The 20,828-nt window shown below is 42.3% G+C and overlaps 1 protein-coding gene across 1 annotated transcript in view; it reads right to left on the bottom strand.

Moving 5' to 3' along the window:
* The window catches only part of LOC132400305 (E3 ubiquitin-protein ligase TRIM9), a 42,572-nt gene extending 25,936 nt beyond the window's left edge, over nucleotides 1-16,636 (bottom strand). The window contains exons 1-3 of the mRNA XM_059981269.1: nucleotides 15,854-16,636; nucleotides 7,398-7,493; nucleotides 1,682-1,804 (exon numbers count right to left, since the gene is read on the bottom strand). Of these exons, the coding sequence (XP_059837252.1) occupies nucleotides 1,682-1,804; nucleotides 7,398-7,493; nucleotides 15,854-16,636 (1,002 nt within the window). The remainder of the gene's footprint in view (nucleotides 1-1,681; nucleotides 1,805-7,397; nucleotides 7,494-15,853) is intronic.
* Nucleotides 16,637-20,828: the final 4,192 nt, after the last annotated feature.

Here is a 20,828-nt window from a genome sequence, read left to right as displayed (position 1 = left end):
GCCCTTCTTCAGGACTAGAGAGGAAAGGGAAAGACACCAGAATAAAAAGGTGGGGGGGGAGGGGAAGGAGGATAGCTAGAAGGTGAGAGGTGAAGCTGGGTGGGTGGGAAAGATAAAGGGCAGGAGAGGAAGGAATCTGATAGGAGAGTATAGTGGACAACAGAAAAAAAGGAACGAGGAGGGAACCCAGGGAGAGGTGAAAGGCAACTGAGGAAAGGTAAGAAGCCAGAGTGTGGAATATTAGAGGCGGGTGGTGGGGGAAGAACAGAATTTTTTTTCACTGAAAGGAGAGATCATGCCATCAAGTTGGAAGCTACCCAGATGGAGTATAAGTTGTTGCTCCTCCACCCTGAGTGTGGCCTCATCCTGGTACAAGAGGCAGCCATGGGGAGCAGAAATAAAATATTTGGCCACTAGGAAGTTCCACTTTTGGTGGATGGAGCGAAGGCACTCGATGAAGTAGTCCCCCAATTTACGACAGGGCTCACCAATGTAGAAGAGACCGCATCAGGAGCACCAGACAACCCCAGCAGATTCACAGGTGAAGTGTTGCCTCACCTGGAAGGACTGAATGGAGGTGAGGGAGGAGGTGAATGGGCAGGTGTAGCACTTTGGCCACTTGCAGGGTTAAGTGCTGGAAGGGAGACTAGTGGGGAGGAATGAATGGATAGGGGAATGTGGAAAGCGGGGGGATGGTAAAGATATATTTAGTGGTAGGATCCCTTTGGAGATGGTGGAATTTTGCAGAGGATGATATGTCGGATGCAGAGGCTCATGGGGTGATAGGTACTCTATTACAGAGGTGGAAATTGAACCCAATCGAATTTACAGCTGGTTCTGTAAAGTATTGTACTAACTGCTGTGTTATTGTGTTGCCCCATGCCATCAATACACCTGTTTTTGACCTATGCCACCCTCCTTTACTGCTTCTTACTTAATCCCCATTTTATCACATGTTCCTTGTATCCTTCTTCTCTCCCCTTTGTTCTGCATTTCATACCATGCCTTCTCTTTAAATATTCCCAATTCTACTTAAAGTTCAAGCAGGAAAGCTTACACCATGTTCCCCTCCACCAATGCTGCCTGCCTACCGAATTCTTCCAGTATTCTATTTAAACTGAATACTGAAGATTAGAGGTAAAGGAAAGGAAGAGTTTCCTAGTGTAAGTAAAAGGATGATAGAAGAAGATTCATTTGGAATTTTGAATAGATAAATGGATAAATACTTGAAAGCAAAATATCTACAAGACAAAAGGGAAAGAGCATGAAGTGGCTGAAGAAGCCAGCTCAGACAAGAGGGGTTGATCTGTATTGTGTAGCGTTTGTAATGCCATGACATTATGGTAACAAATGCAACACAGTTTATGTTCAATGATCTTCTCCAGATTAGGAGTCCAAACATGACAATTGCCTGCATTGCCCCCCAAATATACCTCATGGTGGAAGCATACTGCATACATACTTTGATAATAAATATACTTTGAACTTTTAATAAAGGTAACGTAATTGAATTTCAAGAAGGCAGTTCATCACTATATTTCTATCAACAGTTACGTATAGGAAATTAGTACTGACTTGCAACTGATCAACAAGGTTTAAACAGATAGGGAAATATATAAAAAACAACACACACAAAATGCTGGTGGAACACAGCAGGCCAGGCAGCATTTACAGAACCCACCTTTAATTTAAACTCACGCTCCTTGGTCACTCGCGTAAGCAATTTAGCTTTTTGACGATTTAATGCATCAACAAGTGCATCACATTGCGCCACAAGGCAAGCTTCAAACTCCACACCATTCTCCTGCAAAAGAGCAATATAAATTACTGTGGGGGTTAGAAATAACAGTTCCTTTGTTTTAAATTCATGAAAATAAATTATTATGGATCTTGGTCTTTCTCTGTTAGGAGATCTAACCACTGGGACCTGTGAACTCGATCAATCATAGGCAAAGACACCAAAATTTCCAGAAATAATTCTTCCAGAAAGTTTGCAAAGAATTCCATAGGATGATTACCTTCGATTAATTCTTCAAGACCCAGAATCCGTAGATTGTTCCTTCTACTATTTTCTATGTGGATACTGTCTTAACTTTTCGTTGGACTTTGATTGCTTTTCACAAAGCTTTTGCAGTTCATCCACTTCCGTTTCCAGAAACGACAACATTGCTTCATTACCACCCCAACAACGGGTTCCACACACCTGCCACTCTCTATATAAAAATACCTACCTCTGTCAACTCCTCTATATTTCTTCCAATCACCTTACAATTACTCGCTCTCATATCAGCCATTTCCACACCAGGTAAAATGTGCTGGTTGTCCACTCTGTGCATTATCAATCAATGTTCGCTCTGTCAATTTATACTGCAACAAGCAAATATTTCCAGATATCTCAATACCCAGTGTGCCAATTCAAAAATGGAATCATATCCATATACCAGGCCTGGGTAAAATGTATCCCAGGCTTTTACATGCAAGAGCAGGTGAGGAAATATTCTCCAATCATTCTCCTATATTTTTTGGTCACTGGTCCTGACCAGGTCCAGCAGACAGGTGATGTACTATCATTGTATAAAAGAGATAGTGTCAGACACCAAGTGACTACAGGTTGACCATCATTACAGTACATCAGTAGTGGGCAAATTAGTGCCAAAATATTCTGGAGGAATTACATATAATCATCTTCAGAAGCACAAATTAACCAAGGATTCATCTGACTAATAATTTATTTTACTGAAGAGGTAACAAGGAGTATTGATAAGGCTAATGAGTTTGATGTAGGACGGACTTTTAACAAGGTATTTGACACACAGCAGATTATAAAAAGCTTGTGGAAAAGATGACTCAGGAAGAAAGTCTTGGATTCTGGTTGAAGAAAATATTGGTGAGTGGAAGATTGCTACAGCAGAATACAGTTCTGTTGAGCAGCAGGCTAGAGGAGGAAGGCATGCCTTACACCTCCTTTGGTAGAGACCTATCTCAACCCCACCACTCCAGACTTAAATATAGGGACAGTGATAATGAATTTTCCAAAGACACAAAAATTTTGCAATGGGGATGATCCTAAGCAAGAAAGCTCTGGGTGGCAGGAAGATATCAGATACCAGATAAGTGAAAAAAAGTTTCAAATGTAATGTAATCCGGAGAAATACACTTAGTGGCCACTTTATTAGATACACTTGCTCAGTAATGCAAGTATCTAATTAGCCAATCAGGTGGTACCAACTTAGTACATAAAAGTATGCAGACATGGTCAAGAAGTTTACTTGTTGTTCAGAACAAATGTCAGAATGGGGAAGAAATGTGATCTAAATGACTTTGACCGTGGAATGATTGTTGTTGCCAGACAGGGTGGATTGACTATCTCAGAAACTGCTGATCTCCTGGAATGTTCATGCACAACAGTCTCTAGAGTTTACAGAGAATGGTGCAAAAAACAAAAAAATATATATTACAGTGAGCAACTATTCTGTGGGTGAAAATGCCTTGATAATGGGAGAGAGGAGAGAGGAATGGCCAGACGGGTTCAAGCTGACAGGACAGAGATGGGAACTCAAACAACCATGCAGGTGTACAGAAAAGCATCTCTGAGCTCACAACACATCCTTGAAGTGGATGGGCTACAGCAGCAGAAGGTACCTCATAAAGTGGCCACTGAGTGTATGAGGTAATGCATTTGGGAAGAGCAAATAAGGCAAAGAATGTATGATAAGCAGTAGGGTCTGAAGGCTTTTGGAGTGTATGTTCACAAATCCCTGAATGTAGCAGGATAGCAAGAAGCTGGTTTAAGAGGTTTACAGGATATTTGCCCTTATTGACTGAGGCAGAGAATGCAGAAGCGGGGTCTGATGCTAAAAATGTATAAAAGATTTGTGAGACCACAAATAGAATAATATAAAGAGGTCTGTCCATCTCAAAGGAAGCAATTGCTAGCACTAAAGAAGGTGCTGAGAAAATTCATGAACATGGGTGCAAGGGTACACGGTTGGACTTCAGATTAAAGACATACAGCTGAGGCTTTAACACATCGTTTAGACTGCATTTGCAATATTGTGGACAATTTTGGGATTCATGTCCAACAATAGATGTGCTAGCCCTGGAGAGAGTCTAGAGGAGATTCACAAGAATAATCCTGGAAATAAAAAGCTTAACAAGTGACAAGAAAATCTGTAGATGCTGGAAATCCAAGCAACACACATAAAATGCTGAGGAACTCAGCAGGCTAGGCAGCATCTATGGAAAAGAGTACACAGTCAAATCTTCAGGCCGAGACCTTTCAACAGGACTGGGGAAAAAGAAGATGAGGTTAGATCAAGAAGGTGGGGGGAGGGGAAGTAGTACAAGGCGGTAGGTGATAGGTGAAACCAGGAGTTGGAGAGGGATGAAGTAAAGAGCTGAGAAGCTGATAGGTGCAAGAGGTAAAAGGCTGGAGAATGGGGGATCTGATAGGAGACAGTAGAAGACCATGGAAGAAGGGAAGTAGGAGGAGCACCAGAAGGAGGCAATGGGCAGGTAAGGAGATGAGGTGAGAGAGGGAAACAGGTGAGGTTTGGGGGGGGGGGGAACGGGACAATTACCAGAAGTTTTGAGATAGCGATGTTCATGCCATCAGGTTGGAGGCTACCCAGATGTAAATTAAGGTGTTGCTCCTCCAACCTGAGTGTAGCCTCATTGTGACAGTAGAGGAGGCCTTGAACTGATAGGTTGAAATGAGAATGGTAAGTGGAATTGAAATGGGTGGCCACCTAGAGATCCCTCTTCTTCTGGCGGATGGAGCATAGGTGCTCGGTGAAGCAGTCTCCCAACCTACAACAAGTCTCACCGATATACAGGAGGCCCAGTACATGACCCCAACAGACTCACAGGTGAAGTGTTGCTACATCACATATGAGTAGCATTTGATGGCTCTGGGGTTTGGAGTTCAGCAGAATGAGGGGGCATCTTATAAAGCCTATTGAGTTCTGAAAGGCCTGCACAGAGTGGACTTGAAAAGGATGCTTTTATTAGCAGGAGAATCAAGAATCTGAGGACATCCTTTTAAAACTGAGATGAGGAGGAATTTTTTCAGCCAGAGAGTGATGAATCTGTAGGGTTTGTTGCCACAGAGGGCCATTGAGGTCAAGTCATTGGGTGTACTTAAGTCAGAGATTGTTAGACCATAAGACATAGGAGCAGAATTAGGCCATTTGGCCCATCGAATCTGCTCTGCCATTTAATCATGGCTGATTCTTTTTTCTCTCCTCCTCAACCCCATTTCCCAGTCTTCTCCCCATAACCTTTGATGCCGTGTCCAATCAAGAACCCATCAATCTCCGCCTCAAATACACCCAACAACCTGGCCTCCATGGCTACATGTGGCAACAAATTCCACAAATTCACCACACTTTGGCTAAAGAAATTTCCCTGCATCTCTCCCACCATGGGAAACATCCTTTCCACATCTACTCTGTCTAGGCCTTTCACCATTTGAAAGGTTTCAATGAGACCCCCCTCATCCTTCTAAATTCTAGCGAGTACAGACCCAGAGCTATCAAATGTTTCTCATATGATAACCCTTCTTTCCTGGAATCATCTTTGTGAACCTCCTCTGGACCCTCTCCAATGTCAGCACAGCTCTTCTAAGATGAGGAGCCCAAAACTGTTCACAATACTCAAGGTGAGGCCTCACCAGTGCCTTAAAAAGCCTCAGCATCACATCCCTGCTCTTGTATTCTCGACCTCTTGAAATGAATGCTAACATTGCATTTGCCTTCCTCACCACTGACTCAACGACTTATGTTCTTGATTGGTGGGACGGGAGGTTGCTAAAGGTTACAGGAACAAGGTTAAGACAATAGTGTTGAAAACAAAATCAGCCATGATTGAAAGGCAGAGCAGACTCATTGGGCCAAGTGGCCTAATTTTGCTCCTGTATCTTATTGCCTTATAAGAATATTCTCAGAGCTGGAGTTACTTCTATAGAACAAAGAAGCTTAGTAGAGCTGCTCTCTTACAGCTGCAGCAATCCAGGTTCACTCCTGACCTCATGTTTCCCCTGTGACTGTATGAGTTTCTATCAGAGGCTCCAGTATTTTTCCCTACGTCCTCTATTAGAAGATTAACTACATGCTGTAAACTGCCCACAATCTGTGTATATGAGTTGTAGAATCTCAGGGGAATTCATGGGACTGCAGGGGGAATAAAATGCGATTAGCATAAACTGGTGCTTGACGTGCAGCATAGACGAGGCAAGCTGGAGGCCCTGCTTTCCCTGCTGTATGCCTCTATGAGTGTGACTCATGGAAGATTTAATTTTGTTTTAGTTTATCCACTGAGGAGATCAGGGTATTGCTAGCAAGGCCAGCGTTTATTGTCCAAATTTAATTGCCCAGGACATGGTGGTGAGCTACCTCTCTAAAGCACAGAAATCCTTCTGCAGAAGGTGTTCCCAGCAGAACCCTAGGCTTGGAGGATGGCAGAGTAAGTGAAAAGTTGCAGAGGCTGAAAGCCTTGCAAAATGTACCTGGATCTGTACCTGAAGAGCTGTTATCTACAAGACTATGCTGAGAAACAACACAGTAGTCTACTTTTGTAAAAATAATTCGTTATGGATTTCATCTGTGCCATAAATGTTTATCATTCACTGCCTAGGACTTAAATAGACATGCTCAGAAAAGAAAGAAAAATAAAAGAAATGCTGGCAAACTTAAAAGCACAATGGCAATGGTCTGGTCTCTGAGCTGAGATGTTGGAATTGCGGAATATGAAGTAAATTTACTGTCAAATGACATTTGTATATGTTAATATAGTTGTAAAATCATGCATCTACTGCAAGTAAAGAAACAAAAGCAATAATCATGTTAAATAAATTCAAGGAAGAAATTAAACATTAAATATAATGCAGCTAATAAATAAAAGAATTTTCAATAATTGAACCTCAACACAGCCAGATTTAAAAATGATATACTAAACAGCACCAAGAATGGAAAATACTTATTTACTATTACACCACTGAGTAGGCCCTTCTGGCCCTTCAAGCCATGCTGACCCAGCAACCCCCAATTAACCCTAACCTAATCCCAGGACAATTTATAATGACCAATTAACTGACTTGGTATGTCTTTGGACTGAGGGAGGAAACTGCAGCACCCAGGAAAAACCCACACATTCCAGAGGGAAGACACACAGAGACTTGTTACAGACAGTGTCGGAAATGAACTCAAACTCTGATGCCCCAAGCTGTAATTGCATCGCACTAACCGCTATGACACCATGACACCTCATGGTATGAATGGGAAAAAAGCTCCAGTTTCCAATGATGGAAAATCAGCAATCCAAGTACAACGTATTACAAAAATGTGTAAGTTCAAGAATGAACCATACACGCAATGCCAAGTATCTCATAACTGCCTTACCTGAATTAGTTGTACCATGTTTTTCAAATGCACTAAAAACTCTTTGGCCTCCTTTGCTTTATCAGAAACACCAGTTAATGCTTGAGATAGTTGGGCCTATAGTTTAAAAAAACATAAAGATAGCCATTAAACCATATATTCCCCTTCACATATTTCACAGTCATGAAAATTAACTTTTAACATTGACAGGTTATGGATTTAAGTTTCAGGTTAGGTTAGCTGTAAAACTCATCTCTCTATCTCAAAGGACTAGAGTTTCAATACATCAGTCACCATTCCTTCACCAGACTTGGGAGTTCTTCAGAACTTCATGCAGCTCATACTTCACTGTGAAAACAAGGGACAGCATGTTCTTGGAGATGTTGGAGCAAAGAGGTTAACCTTATTTGTCATGTGTACAATAAAACATCCAGTGAAATGTCCTCTGTATCATTTATTTTATTTATTATTTGTGTTTATTTGCACAGTTTGTCTTCTGTTTCACATTGGTTGCTTGTCAGTCTTGGTGTGTAGTTTTAATTGATTCTATTGTGTATTTTTTTTGTTCTTCTGTGAATGCCTGCAAGAAAATGAATCTCAAGGCAACATGTGGTTACATATACACACTTTGATGATAAATTTATTTTGAAGTTTGGTTTGTGTCAAATCAAATCAGTGAGGATTGTGCTGTGGACAGCCCACAAGTGTTGACATGCTTCCGGCACTGACATAGCATGCTGACTTACTAACCCTAATCTGTATGTCTTTGGAGGAAACCCACGCAATCACGGGGAGAACAGTGGTGGGAATTGAACCCTGACTGGTGATAGGCAGCACTGTGCCGACCACTATGCTACTACGTCACCCACCTACCAAAGCAACAGAGATCATGCCATCAGTCACCAGCTGGACCAACAGATCCACATGCGCAATTCAAGGTACAGACTGCGCTGCTTGCGAGCATTCCTCTCTGCGCCAACCATCAAAAAAGCATTCAACTACTGTTCATCCAATTTTCATGGGGTCTTGGACACGAGTCGAGAAGGAAGGGCATTGAAACTTGATAATAATACCAGGTTATGGGTATGGTTAAGTCTTAGCCAATTAAAGGTAAGTTGAGCATTGATTGATTGATTTGATGGAGCAATGGAGCTAAACAGTAACAGATGAAATTGTAGTATCACTTGTAATTTGATGCACTTCTATAAAAGAAAGTAACAAAATTAATCCTCTGCATGAATAGGAAAGATCAGAGAAAATTAGGTTACAGGTCCAAAGAAAAGTGAAAACAAACACCCATGTTTGATAATGCACTTTTTAAAAAACACAGAACTGTAGGCCTCATCTTACAAGTATGGAATGTAAGAAAGAAATAATTATCGGCCAAAATAAAACCTCAATAAAATCTCTGCGGTATTACGGGGCTCTGTGGTGGAGGAAAGACATTGGAATTCAGAAAGGATAATGCCAGCAATTCACTGAAATGCTGCTCAATAGGAAAGAATTGCAAAGAAATGTGGGTCTTTATACTAATACTCAAATTACAGGATAACGTACAGGTTTTAGCACTGTGGCAGAATGCATTAAAGTAGGGAAAAAAAGCTGCTTCTTATAGTTTGGTGGGATCAACAGGGGACTATATTAAATGCAAGAGATTTTAAAACTGTGAGGAACAGCTTCATGGGGTTACAAAGCATGAAATTGACTTTTAGGATTAGTGGCCAAGGAGGAAACTAGGTCAGCATTCAAGATTAGATTGGATAGCAGATGAAAGAAAAGAGATTGAACAGATACAGGAACAAACTGCTAGAATGTGATTAGAAATATTTATTCATGTGGAAGATACACATGGACATAAAAATCGTTGGTTTCTGAATTGTTATATTTCATTGCATATTATGTGTAAATTGTCTGCAACATTCTAGATAATAGTGAATTTGATGCACTGAATTCTTCTCAACATTTTTAAAAGAATTCAATAGCTGTCAAGTGCATTATGCTATCCCAGGAGTAAAATAAGGAACTATACAAATGCCCATTCATCTGACTCTTATCATTTGTCTGATACAAAAAATCTTCTTATCTCAAATGTTAGTGGAGAAGAATAAAAGAATTAATCTTTTATACTGTATTAGAGACCCAGGACAACAAAGGTCTGTTATGATCGATTTTTTTAAACTTTTGTTTCTAAGCACTGCAGGGTTCTGTTATTTTGTATTAAATCAAAAACTATACAACAATCTATAGATTACGACCACTTTGGCTTCTGAACAATACAGTAGTTTATCCGTGGAATGTATCCATTCAGTGTGGGTGGATGGCAAAATAACTTGAAAAGCTGAATTTGTCCTTAACGCTGAGAGCCTTTCAGCTATTATGTCCTTTGTGTTACATTTTTTGAATGATCCATTGTGATTTGGAGAATAATTAACAAATGTTTGGCCATCACTAGACTAGCAACCCAAAGACTATCAATTCAGAGATACTTGTCCAAATCCCATCACAGCAGTTAGGAAATTTAAATTCAGTTTGATTAAACATTTTATTTCCAAAAGCTAGTGTATGTGATCATTAAACTGCCATATTATGTTAGAAGCCCATCTGGTTATATATATACATTCCAGACTTTTAGCAATCCTCTGAAACCACTGAGTATTTTATGTCAACCCAATACTTATAAACACAATAAGGATAAATCTGAAGATCTGTCAAGCAAAAGCCCATTATTCCTAAATTCATAGATTTAACCAACACTTCAACCTAATCCCAGAGTTGATCAGAAATAGCAGCACAGTGCTATATGATCAGGTACTAGTGACCTTGGGGATTTCAACATGGATGCCAGATCTAAAAAAGTCTTGTGGCATTGTATCAGGAACATGCACAAAGAAGCCTGCTAAATGCACACACTCATCCTCCTTCAGCTGATGACTCAATACACTTCCAACACTGAGAGTAGCAAGAGCAAAGACACACAATGGGTGGATGACTTCAATCACTAGACTAGCTTAATAACATCAGTGATGATGGTGCCTTGACAGAGATATTTATCTTTTTTTTAAAACATAAAGATTTTTATGGGCTGGACTCAGAAAAGAAGCTATTTCCTTTCATGGGAGAGTTCAGAACTGGAGGGTATGGTTTCAGAACAAGGTGGAATCCATTTAAGACTGAGGTAGGAGGATTCTACTTTCAAGAGGTAACTTGGAACTCTTTGCCACACTGGGTGAGGGATAGAGCCCTTGGGTGTATTTAAGGCTGAGGTAGATTTTTTGATCATTAGGAGAATCAAGGGAACCCTATTGAATGGTGGAGCAGAGTCAAGGCTAAATGAACAATTCCTGATCCTACATCCAATAGATATCCAATCAGTCTGTGGCAACTAATAAATGTACTTAAGCTCAGTTCTCACCGATCTAGATGAGACTACCTATTGTATTGATAAGGTGCCTTCACACTGTGCTTATGCACACAAAGTTCTATCTGCATGCAGAGACATCCTCCATTATTTATTTGCATTTAAATATTTATGCACATTTTATTCCATATCTGTACTTTAACCTCTTATTTTTACATGAATTGTTATTCTTTGAATGTTGTTTTTGTTACATGTTGCACCAACACAACATGGCAAATTCCAAATACGTGTACAGTAATTATATCTGGTAAATAAAGTCGATCCTTGGTGTTGGGGGTGGGAAATAGATTTGAGCTAAATAGTTAAGAAAAGTTCAAAACTGAGTATCTATAAGCATCTCAAGCAACAAAACCATATTCCATCACAACCTCTAATCTAATAGCTTGACACATCCTTTCACTCAGTGTCAAGACAGGAGACCAACCCTCCTTCAATAAGGGGCACAGAATGGTACACCAGCAGCAAAAAAGACAAAATGAGGTACCAAACTGGAAAAACTCCCACACAGAACTGGAAAGGGAAGCAGCATGCGAGAAACAGTTCAATTATTCTGCAGCTCAGAGCACAGCTCTACATCCCACCCTCTTATTCTAGCTTCTGCCCCCTTCCTTTCCAGGACCAATGAAGGATCACAGCTTGAAACGTTGACTGTTTATTCCCTTCCATGGATGCTGTATTTCAGAGCATTCTAACTGGTTGCATCACTGTCTTCTATGGAGGGGCTACTACACTGGATCAGAAAATGTTGCAGGAAGTTGCAAAATCAGCCAGCTCCATCATGGGCACTAGCCTCCCCAGCATCAAGGACGTCTTCAAAAGGCGATGCCTCCAAATGGCAGCATCCATAATTAAGAACCATCATGCAGGATATGCCCTCTTCTCATTGCTACTAGCAGGGAGGTACAAGGAGCCTGAAGACAGGCACACACTCATCATTTTAGGAACAGTGTCTTCCCATCCGTAATCAGATTTCTGAATGGACAATGAACCCATGAACACTACTTCACTACTTCTTGTTTTTTTTTTACAATTTAAATTAAGTAAATAGTGCATGTGTATATACAGTGAATTCCAGTTAATTGGGACACATCGAGTCTAGTACATTTTGGCCTAATAAGGCAGCTGCCCAAATTAACCGAAGTTTCCCGGAAATAGTTAAAAAGGTATTAAAAAAAAAGACAAACTGAGCATAAAATTACGTTTTTAAATGAAATACAGAACAAATTAGAACACTACCAATAATACTGCAGTACTGGAAGACCGTGTATTAGTTCCTAATACTGATGATCAAGGAGTTTATCCGTGTCACATTCTTTTGACTGTAAAAGAACACAATCAGCACAGAATTTTAGTGTAGGTAATGGACTGCCTGCCAAGATTGCATCCTCCAAATTTTCATTTTCATTGTATATTCAAGATGATTGTTAATTCCTTCAAATCTTCGTAATATCGAACTTTTTGAAGTAGTGAAGTAGTTTTATTTTCATTCCCAGCCATTTCTGGCATCCCCAAGCCTCGATGCTTGAAACCACAGTGAACAATTCTGAATTGCCTTACTGCTTATTTCTCACCAACTATCAGTGACAAAACTCGTAGCTTTTTGAACACACACACACATGCCACTGATGCCATTTAGAAACTGTTCTCTCTAAGCACGGTGTAGTGTCTAACAGGCACACAAGTGCACATGACTGACGCTTGTTAGAAACTGCTCCGCAACAAAAGCCGGAAACCCAGCTATTTTCTTGATTAGTTTTTGTTCTTTAAGAATTGTCCCAAATAAGCAGCTGTCCCAATTAACCGATGGCCCAATTAACCGGAACCTACGGAATACATTGGAATTCACAGAAATATATATAATATTTCAAATGGTAATTTATACATTTTTTATTATGTACCGTATTGCCCTGTACTACTGCCGCAAAGCAACAAATTCTATGACATATACCAATGATGTTAAACTTTATTCTGATTCTGTCTGACACCAAGTTCCTCCAGCATTTTGTATGTGTTGCTCAATATTTCCACCCTTTGCAGAATCTCTTGTGTTTAGGACAGGCTGTATTTAATGGTGATGGATTATTAAATAGGTAACAGGAGGAGGCGTATAGAACAATATCCCCATGTTCAGTCATGCAGAGCCCAGAACAAGTGCCAAAGGCAAAACTGAACCATTTTCAATGATTCACAGCAAGACTGATCCATTTTGGCATTCTCTAAGATCACTCATACACAGATATGAATTTTCAACCAATTCAATTTGTTCCGCGTGATAACAAGTCACAGCTGAGAGCCGAAGCTCAGGCACTAGAAAACATTCCGGCTGCAGTGTTAAGGCTGTGCTCAAGACCTGTTCAGGACTCCAGCCAAGCTGTTTCGGCAGGGCTGCAACATTAGTGCCCCCCCCCCCCCCAGCCTGGGACTAATCGCTGTTTTGCCATCAACTGATAAATGGTGGTGGACAATTGAGCAACATGCAGGAGAAGAAAGTTTCCAATAGCATTCTCGTGCTCAGCAATGGAGGAGCCCAGCATATGAGTGCTAATGAAATGACTGACGGACTCACAAACACGCTCAGCCAGAAGTGCTGAGATCCAGACTGGTCTCCAGCCAATGTGATTCACTCCACGTGGTATTAATAAACAGCTGTCTACAGCAGAGACCATGGGAAGAACGAGCACCCCAGCTGCAGTACAGAACACCTGCACTCCAAAATTAGTTGCTTCCCTAGTAAGCTGTTCTAATATCAGGGAAAATTCCCTGGGTTACATCCTAGAACATAAAACAGAACAGCACAGTAGAGGCCCTTTGGCACACAATGTCATGACAACTTCTGTAAACTTCCTTCATGATCAATGAAGGAGGTACAGAAGTCTGAAAGCACACACTCAGCAACTGAGCAACAGCTTCTTCACCTCTGCCATCTGATATCTGAATGGATATTGAAACCATGAACACCACCTCACTACATTTTTTATTTGTGTTTTTGCACTAATTATTTAATTTGACTATTTGATATACATATATACTTACTGTAATTCAATTTTTCCCCCATATTATCATGTATTGCACTGTACTGGAACCACAAAGTAAACAAATTTCACGACATATGTCAGCGATATTGAACCTGATTCTGATCTAACCCTCCATTTTTTCTTAGCATAGAGGGTAAGTAAAATAGGTTATGCAATGTTGTGAAATGGAAGGTTATAAATATCAGCCTCTACCACCATCCCCAGCAGTGTGTTTCAATCACCAACCACATATGTGCAAAATCCTACCTCTGATATCTCCCCTGAACTTTCTTTTACTCACCTTAAACAAATGTTATCTGGTATTGGGCACTGCCACACTGAGGAAAAGCTGCTCACTGTCCATTCTGTCTATGCCTTAGATAAACTTATACACATCAAGTCGCCTCATTAAAGTCAAAATCCAAGCAGATAAAAGAGCAGAATATGAAAGGTGAGGTGACAGTGACTGCTCAAGGCAACATTTGACTGAGACGGCATTGAGAAACCTCAGTAAAACTGATATGAATTGTGATCAGTGGGAAGACACTCTGACTGGAATCATAGTTTGTAAAATGTAAGGGGATTGTGGTTGTTACGAGCCAGTCACCCCATCTCCAAATACGGTCAGCTGCTCGATTAATGACATTTTTCCCGCCACCACTTAAATAATATTCAAACTACAGGACAGTGATTCGGATTTACTGAATTCAGGCTTCCAGTGCTTTTGGTTTTACATATACTGTAACATTCTGACTGACTGCATCTTCCAATCATCCACATGCTCATGGATATGTACCATACCTCCTTCAGATAAAGATTAGAAGGAAATGCTGGCTGAGTGGCAGGCTCACCGAGGTTAGAAGATTATTCATTCAGCCTGAATGCCTGCAATATTTTATTTATTCTATTTAGAGATACAACACAGTAACAGGTCCTCTGGTCCAACTTGCTCACATCACCCATTTACATGCATGTGACCAATTAATCTATTAACCTAAATGCCTTTGTAATATGGGAGGAGACCAGAGGATCCGGGAGGAAACACTAGCTGTCATGGGGAGAATGAACAAACTCCTCACAGATGGTGATAGGAATTGAACCCATCTCATTGGCATTGTAACAGCCTTATGCTAACCACTATACTAGTGTCCTGCCCATAATGAAAATAATTTGCAAATCTGAACTGGACAGTTATAAATGCTCACTGATCCACTTTCCATAGATCAGAATGTATCCTTCAAAGCAACATAATGTCAGCACCAGCTCTCAATGAGCTGGACCCACATGTGAACTTGTTTTGAAAGGTACTGGCTTTTGAAACATTATTTATAACCCAGTTAGACTTTGAAGGCAAATGCTGTGAGGAAGCTGATGAGGAGCTATTTCCTAGTTACTGGCTCTGTGATGAGATCTCAGCAGTTTTTACCTTAGGGGACAATACAACAGCCAGACCCAAATTATATCAGAGTAGTCTGAGCATGAGATCTGACCAGCTAAGCCTTTGCATTGGCACTCCAATTAACAAACTCATTCAACAACTGTAAGACAGCTTGCTAAACGCTCCAAATCCAAGATTACATTTGATTGACCATTCGGATATTGTACAACTTCACTGTGTCTCATTAGGAACTGCAGACAAGTCTGGGGGGATGGGGTGGGATGCTTTTGAATTCACTTAGCATGTTCCAAAAATGTCACGCACAAAGCAAAGCTGATTTTAACCTTGCATACATGCAAACCGTGGTCCAGGCATGCAGGCATCAAGCAGTCCCACTGCCAATTGTCAACGTTGAGAAGCGAGGCAACCCAGCTTCTGTTCAAACCCCTACAACCAAAAGATAATGATTCCCGATTACCAACCGAGAAAGGGATTGGATTTATCCAATTGCTCTATTACCCATGCTCTAACCATCTGCTAGGTGCAAAGATTTTGATTTGCCCCCTTCCAATCCTGTTCTCTCGGTTGAATGTCGCTAGTCAGCCCCTCTTCCATTGGTAACATTGAGGGGGCCTCTCACATCACATGCTCTCCACCTAGCTCCTACCTTGTGCTGCTTCCACATGGCTCCCAGTGCCTTCACGTCGTGCTTGCTGTGCTTGCCTTCCTCCAGACACTGGTAGCACACGGGTATCTTGCAGTTGGCGCAGTACATGCTGTAGTTCTCCAGTTCGTGCTCGGTGCAGGTGGAGATCTTGCGAGGCGCGGGTTTGCCGGCCGCACGGCCCTGAGCGGGCGGCAGGAGCCGGTGCTTGGCCAGCGGCCCGCGGGCCGGGTGACAGCGCCGTTGGCACGGCTCGCAGTAGAAGACGTCGCATTGCTCGCACATGACGGCAGCCTCTTGCGGGTTGCGCTCGCACAGCTGGCAGCGGACGGCCACCGAGCGGCTCTGCTGATAGCGGCCGACGATGGCCTCGAGCAGCCGGTTCCTGGCGAAGCCGCGGAGACCGCGCTCCTCCAGCAGCGCGCTGCGGTGGCACTGCGGGCAGGTCAGGCTGGAGTGGCGGAGCGGCGGCGGCGGCGGCGGCGCCGGCGGGAAGACCCGCACCCCGTTCGGAGACTTCTGGTTGGAGACGGGCGGCGCGAAGCTGGTGTAGGAGCCGTAGCCGCTGTCCGCCTCGCTGTACACGCTCATCTTGTCCACGTCCAGGTAGTCGTAGTCGGAGGCTGGCGGGCGGCCCTGGGGTGACGATGGCTCTGCCTCGGGAGTCTGCACCATGATGGTGCGCGCACACGGCAGGCACACATTGTGAGAGCACGGCAAGATAATGGGGTCGCGGTAGAAGGAGCCGCAGACCGGGCACTTGAGTTCGTCTTCCATGTCAGCCATGCAGCGGCAACCGGGGAATGGTCGAGTGAGAGGAGGCGGCGGCGGACTGGTACGCTCACCAGCACCGGGCGAGGGACAGCGCCACCGTCGCGTACTGCGCATGTGCACGCTCCATCGGCGTGAAGGGAGGACGAGCCCTCGCACTGCTTGTCGGGATTTGTAGTCCATTGTTGGCATGCCCGAGTAGGGCGAGTGCACCCTTCTCCCAGACACGCTCATCAGTCTTGGCAAGTTTCTGCAGTCATCAGGTTTCCGTTAGTATTAATAATAACGAACTCTTTTTGGTTTGTATATTCTACAAATGCATCTGGGCTAATCAGGCGAATTGGGTGTGCATGTGCAAATTCATTTGGAATCCGGAGTCAGATTGCGAGGTTTAACTTCGCACAGTATAGTGGCCCGAGTTTAAAACTAATCAAATAGAGACAAAGAGACTGCAGATACAGGAATCTGTACAACACACAAAGGCGAGAAACTCAGCAACTCAGGCAGCATCTTCGGAAGGAAGTGGACCGTCGTATCGGGCCGGCACTGGGTCGAATCCAGATGAAGGTCTCTGCTCGAAATGTCCACTGTCCGTTTTCCTTCATAGATGCGGCCTGACCTGCTGAGTTCCTCCAGCTTTTTGTCCGATGTTTTCAAAGTAGCAGTATGCCATAAAGCTGAAATACAAGCAAACCAAAATTAGTCAAGGACTGAGCCGGAGGGTATAATTTACCATACTTATAAGTATGAAATTCCGATATTGTTGCTGTAGCAATGGAAGCTGAAATTATTTTTCAGGGGAAACTAAATCATTGTGCCTTAACAGGGCAACATTTTACATTTACCTACAAGAATAGCAGTAAACACAAAGTACACTGCAGATGCCGTGGTCAAATCAACACGCACAAACAAGCTGGATGAACTCAGCACGTCGGGCAGCATCTGTTGAAATGAGCCGTCAACGTTGACTACTGCTCAGTTCAACGGATGCTGCCCAAGCAGCTGAGTTCAGAACAGCAGTAAGCTACACGGTCAACGTAAAATCCGTCTCAGTTAACTACCACTAGTCAAGTTTATTGTCATTTAACTACATTCTGTACATACTGTATATCTAACGTATATAACCATAATATATACAGAAATGAGACAATGTTTCTCCAAACCAGGGTGTAAAGCACAGTAGCACATATAATACACGATAATTTATGAAAGTAAGGGTAAAATTTACTCATGAATCACACATAACTAACAAACTGAGATGCATAATTTTAAATATTGCAAAGTACATAACAGATTAACTAACAAGTGACACTTCGAGTACGATACGGCTGGAAATTCAGAGGCCTAAAAGCCTGCGGGAAGAAACTGTTTCTCATTCTAACCGTTCTCGTTTTTATGCATTGTAGTCTCCTGCCTGATGCTAGAAAGTCAAAGAGGGTGCTGGAAGGATAGGTGGCGCCCTGCGTACGCAGCGCTCCGGATAAATGTCTCCGATGGAAGGTAGGGAGACCCCTATGATCCTCTCAGCTGTTCTCACAGTCCTTTGCAGGGACTTCTGCTCCCATAGCAACTTGTCAGGACGCTCTCAATGGTGCTCCTGGGAAACGCAGTTAAGATGGGGGCCACTATTTTCAACATTGTCTTCAGGCAGCCAGTTTCAACAGCTTTTCTCCAGACAATGCCAGGAAAGTGACTGCAATTACTCCACTGGTGAACATCATCAATCTGGACATTCCAGGTATATTTACTGTTAGTAAAAACACGAGAAAGTCTGCAGATGCTAGAAATCCAAAGCGACGCATACAAAACGCCGGTGGAACTCAGCAGGTCAGGCAGAATGTATTCATGGAGAAGAATATAAACAGTGGATGTTTTCGTTCTTCAGGACTGAGAAGGAAGTGTGGAAGATGCCGGCATTAAAAGGTGGGGGAGGGGATAGAGGCTAGCTGGAAGGTGATATGTGAAGCCAGGTGGGTGGGTAAGGGCAAGGGCTGGAGAGGACAGAATTAGCGGAGGAGAGTGGACAATATGAGAAAGGAAAGGAGGAGGGGACGCGGGTGTAAGTAATAGACAGGTGAGAAGAAGTAAAAGGTCAGAAGGGGAGGGGTGAAATATGTCCACCGGAAGGAGAAAACATAGGGATGGAGGGTACTCAGGTTGGAATGCAAGGTATTGCTCCTCCACCCTGAGGGTGGCCTCTTCTTGGCACACGAGAAGGCAATGGATTGATACGTCGGGGCGGAAATGGGAATTAAAATGTTTGGCTAAGTCTCGCTTGTGGAGGAGCTGGACGAAGTGGTCCGCCAAATTAGAAGGTCTAACAGTCCTCCCAGGTGAGGCAGCAGTTCAAGTGCGAGTCTGCTGGGGTTGTCCGGTGCTCCTCATGCGGCCTCCTCTACACTGGTAATCCTTACACTAGTGTACCAGATGTGACGTTAAACAATTGAATTGTATTGAATGCTTTGACGTAATAATACAATGACGTCATAGGAACGCAATTCCCAGTTCAGGCGCCTTGCCGTTCGGCGTGGGCGATCATGTCTCTTCATCCATCACGGTCCCTGACCCTCCGAATTGTAGTTGTTGCCTCCCCTGTTTCTAACCATGATGTTAATCCATCTATCATTTTCATTCTTTGTCAGCCTCTGCTTCTTTTTCCTTCCAGCTTTCCAGTTGTAACTAAATGTTCTAATGTCTCTCTTCGCATGATTGTCCAAAGAATTTTGACAGCTGTTTTCAGATTTTTTAAAAGTCATGTACGTCTTGTTTTCGTTCTCTGTAGAACTTCTTCGTTCCCACATGGATAATTATTGGGATTAGTAACTTGTTTTGGATGATTTGTGTTTATATCCGCATCCCATAGAAAGTTATATGTGAGGTAAGGTGATAGTGGTTCTAGAAAATTTACTAAGGGAACCACCACTCGAAAAAATCAACTAATACTGAGAATCATGGGTAATTCTGAGAGAGGGGCCGCATGATTGCTGCAGTGTTATTGACGTTTAGGAATATAATAGAACAGTGCGGAAAGCATTGGCTATGAGTTGTAAGGGATCTGCACGGCTTATTCTTGTAAATATTTTTTACTATGAGTAAAATTTAGATTGATTAAAAAATTGGACAGGATTATATCCAGTCAGCTAAAGAACTCCTTACTTTGCGTCTGGTTCTGATTCCTGCTTGGTACCATGCTCATCTAGGCTCGACGAGGATTAATGAAGACTTTTGTTTGCTGACATTACAGAAATGGTTACTGTGACGATTCTTTATTTAGTTTTGCACCGTTCTCAGCTGGGCAATGTCTTCATCAGAAAGAGGAGATCAAAAACTTGGGCGGCGCTATTCCAGCAGTTTACAAACTTAGAACGTTTACGAGAAAATCTGTTTTTTGTAATTAACATTGTGCCCAGGACGTTTGTAGCAAATTACGTAATTTAATCCGAGCACGGTACATCTCTCCAAACAGTCAAATTGTCAAAAAAAAGAAAAGCTATTTCAATTTAAAATATCTCAATGTAATTTTGATACATAAAATCAACAGATTATCTGAAAATAGTGAAAGTTTTAGAGAGACGTCCATGTGTCTCTAGTATATCCCATTGATTCTCCTACACACCAGGAAATAAAACACGGATATGAAATGCGATTCTTTCCTAGAGATGCCGAGGTGCTTTTGAGTGGGGGATGGGTTGTTTTTGGTGATCGATGTTCTTGTTCCGTTTTGTGAGGGGGAGGGGGGTTTGACATGGGCGGAGAAACATAAAACATATGTTCACATCGCCACCAGGAAAGGCTTTACAGCCGGGGATCCTTTAGTGGTAGGGATTCATGGCATAAAACGGTTGGGAATCCCTAGTTTACGAGCTTATCACTATTCTCTAAAGAACGGCTAAGGGGTACGTCCTTATTGAAGAACTTAGTTTTTTTAAAGGATAGATGTGTGGAAGATGATTTCACTGTGCCACCCACGGTCGACGTATAGCAGCCTCGTCTGAGTCAGAAGCTCTTGGATTCAAGATACATTTCAGACACTTGAGCGCTTGAAGCTGAACTGATCATCCTACTGCAGAATGAAAGAGATGCTACTCTGTCAAAATAAAAAGTGTAGTGCCCAGAATTAACTGAATATTCCAGCTCAGCGAACATTAACCTTGGAAGAAAGGGAGGACATATACATTTTAGTAGTCAAGGTTTTAATAATGGGAAA

This window comes from Hypanus sabinus, chromosome 10, assembly GCF_030144855.1.
Source record: "Hypanus sabinus isolate sHypSab1 chromosome 10, sHypSab1.hap1, whole genome shotgun sequence".
NCBI lineage: Eukaryota > Metazoa > Chordata > Chondrichthyes > Myliobatiformes > Dasyatidae > Hypanus > Hypanus sabinus.
Note: the sequence above shows the minus strand (reverse complement) of the source record. Positions and strands in the feature narration are given on the sequence as shown.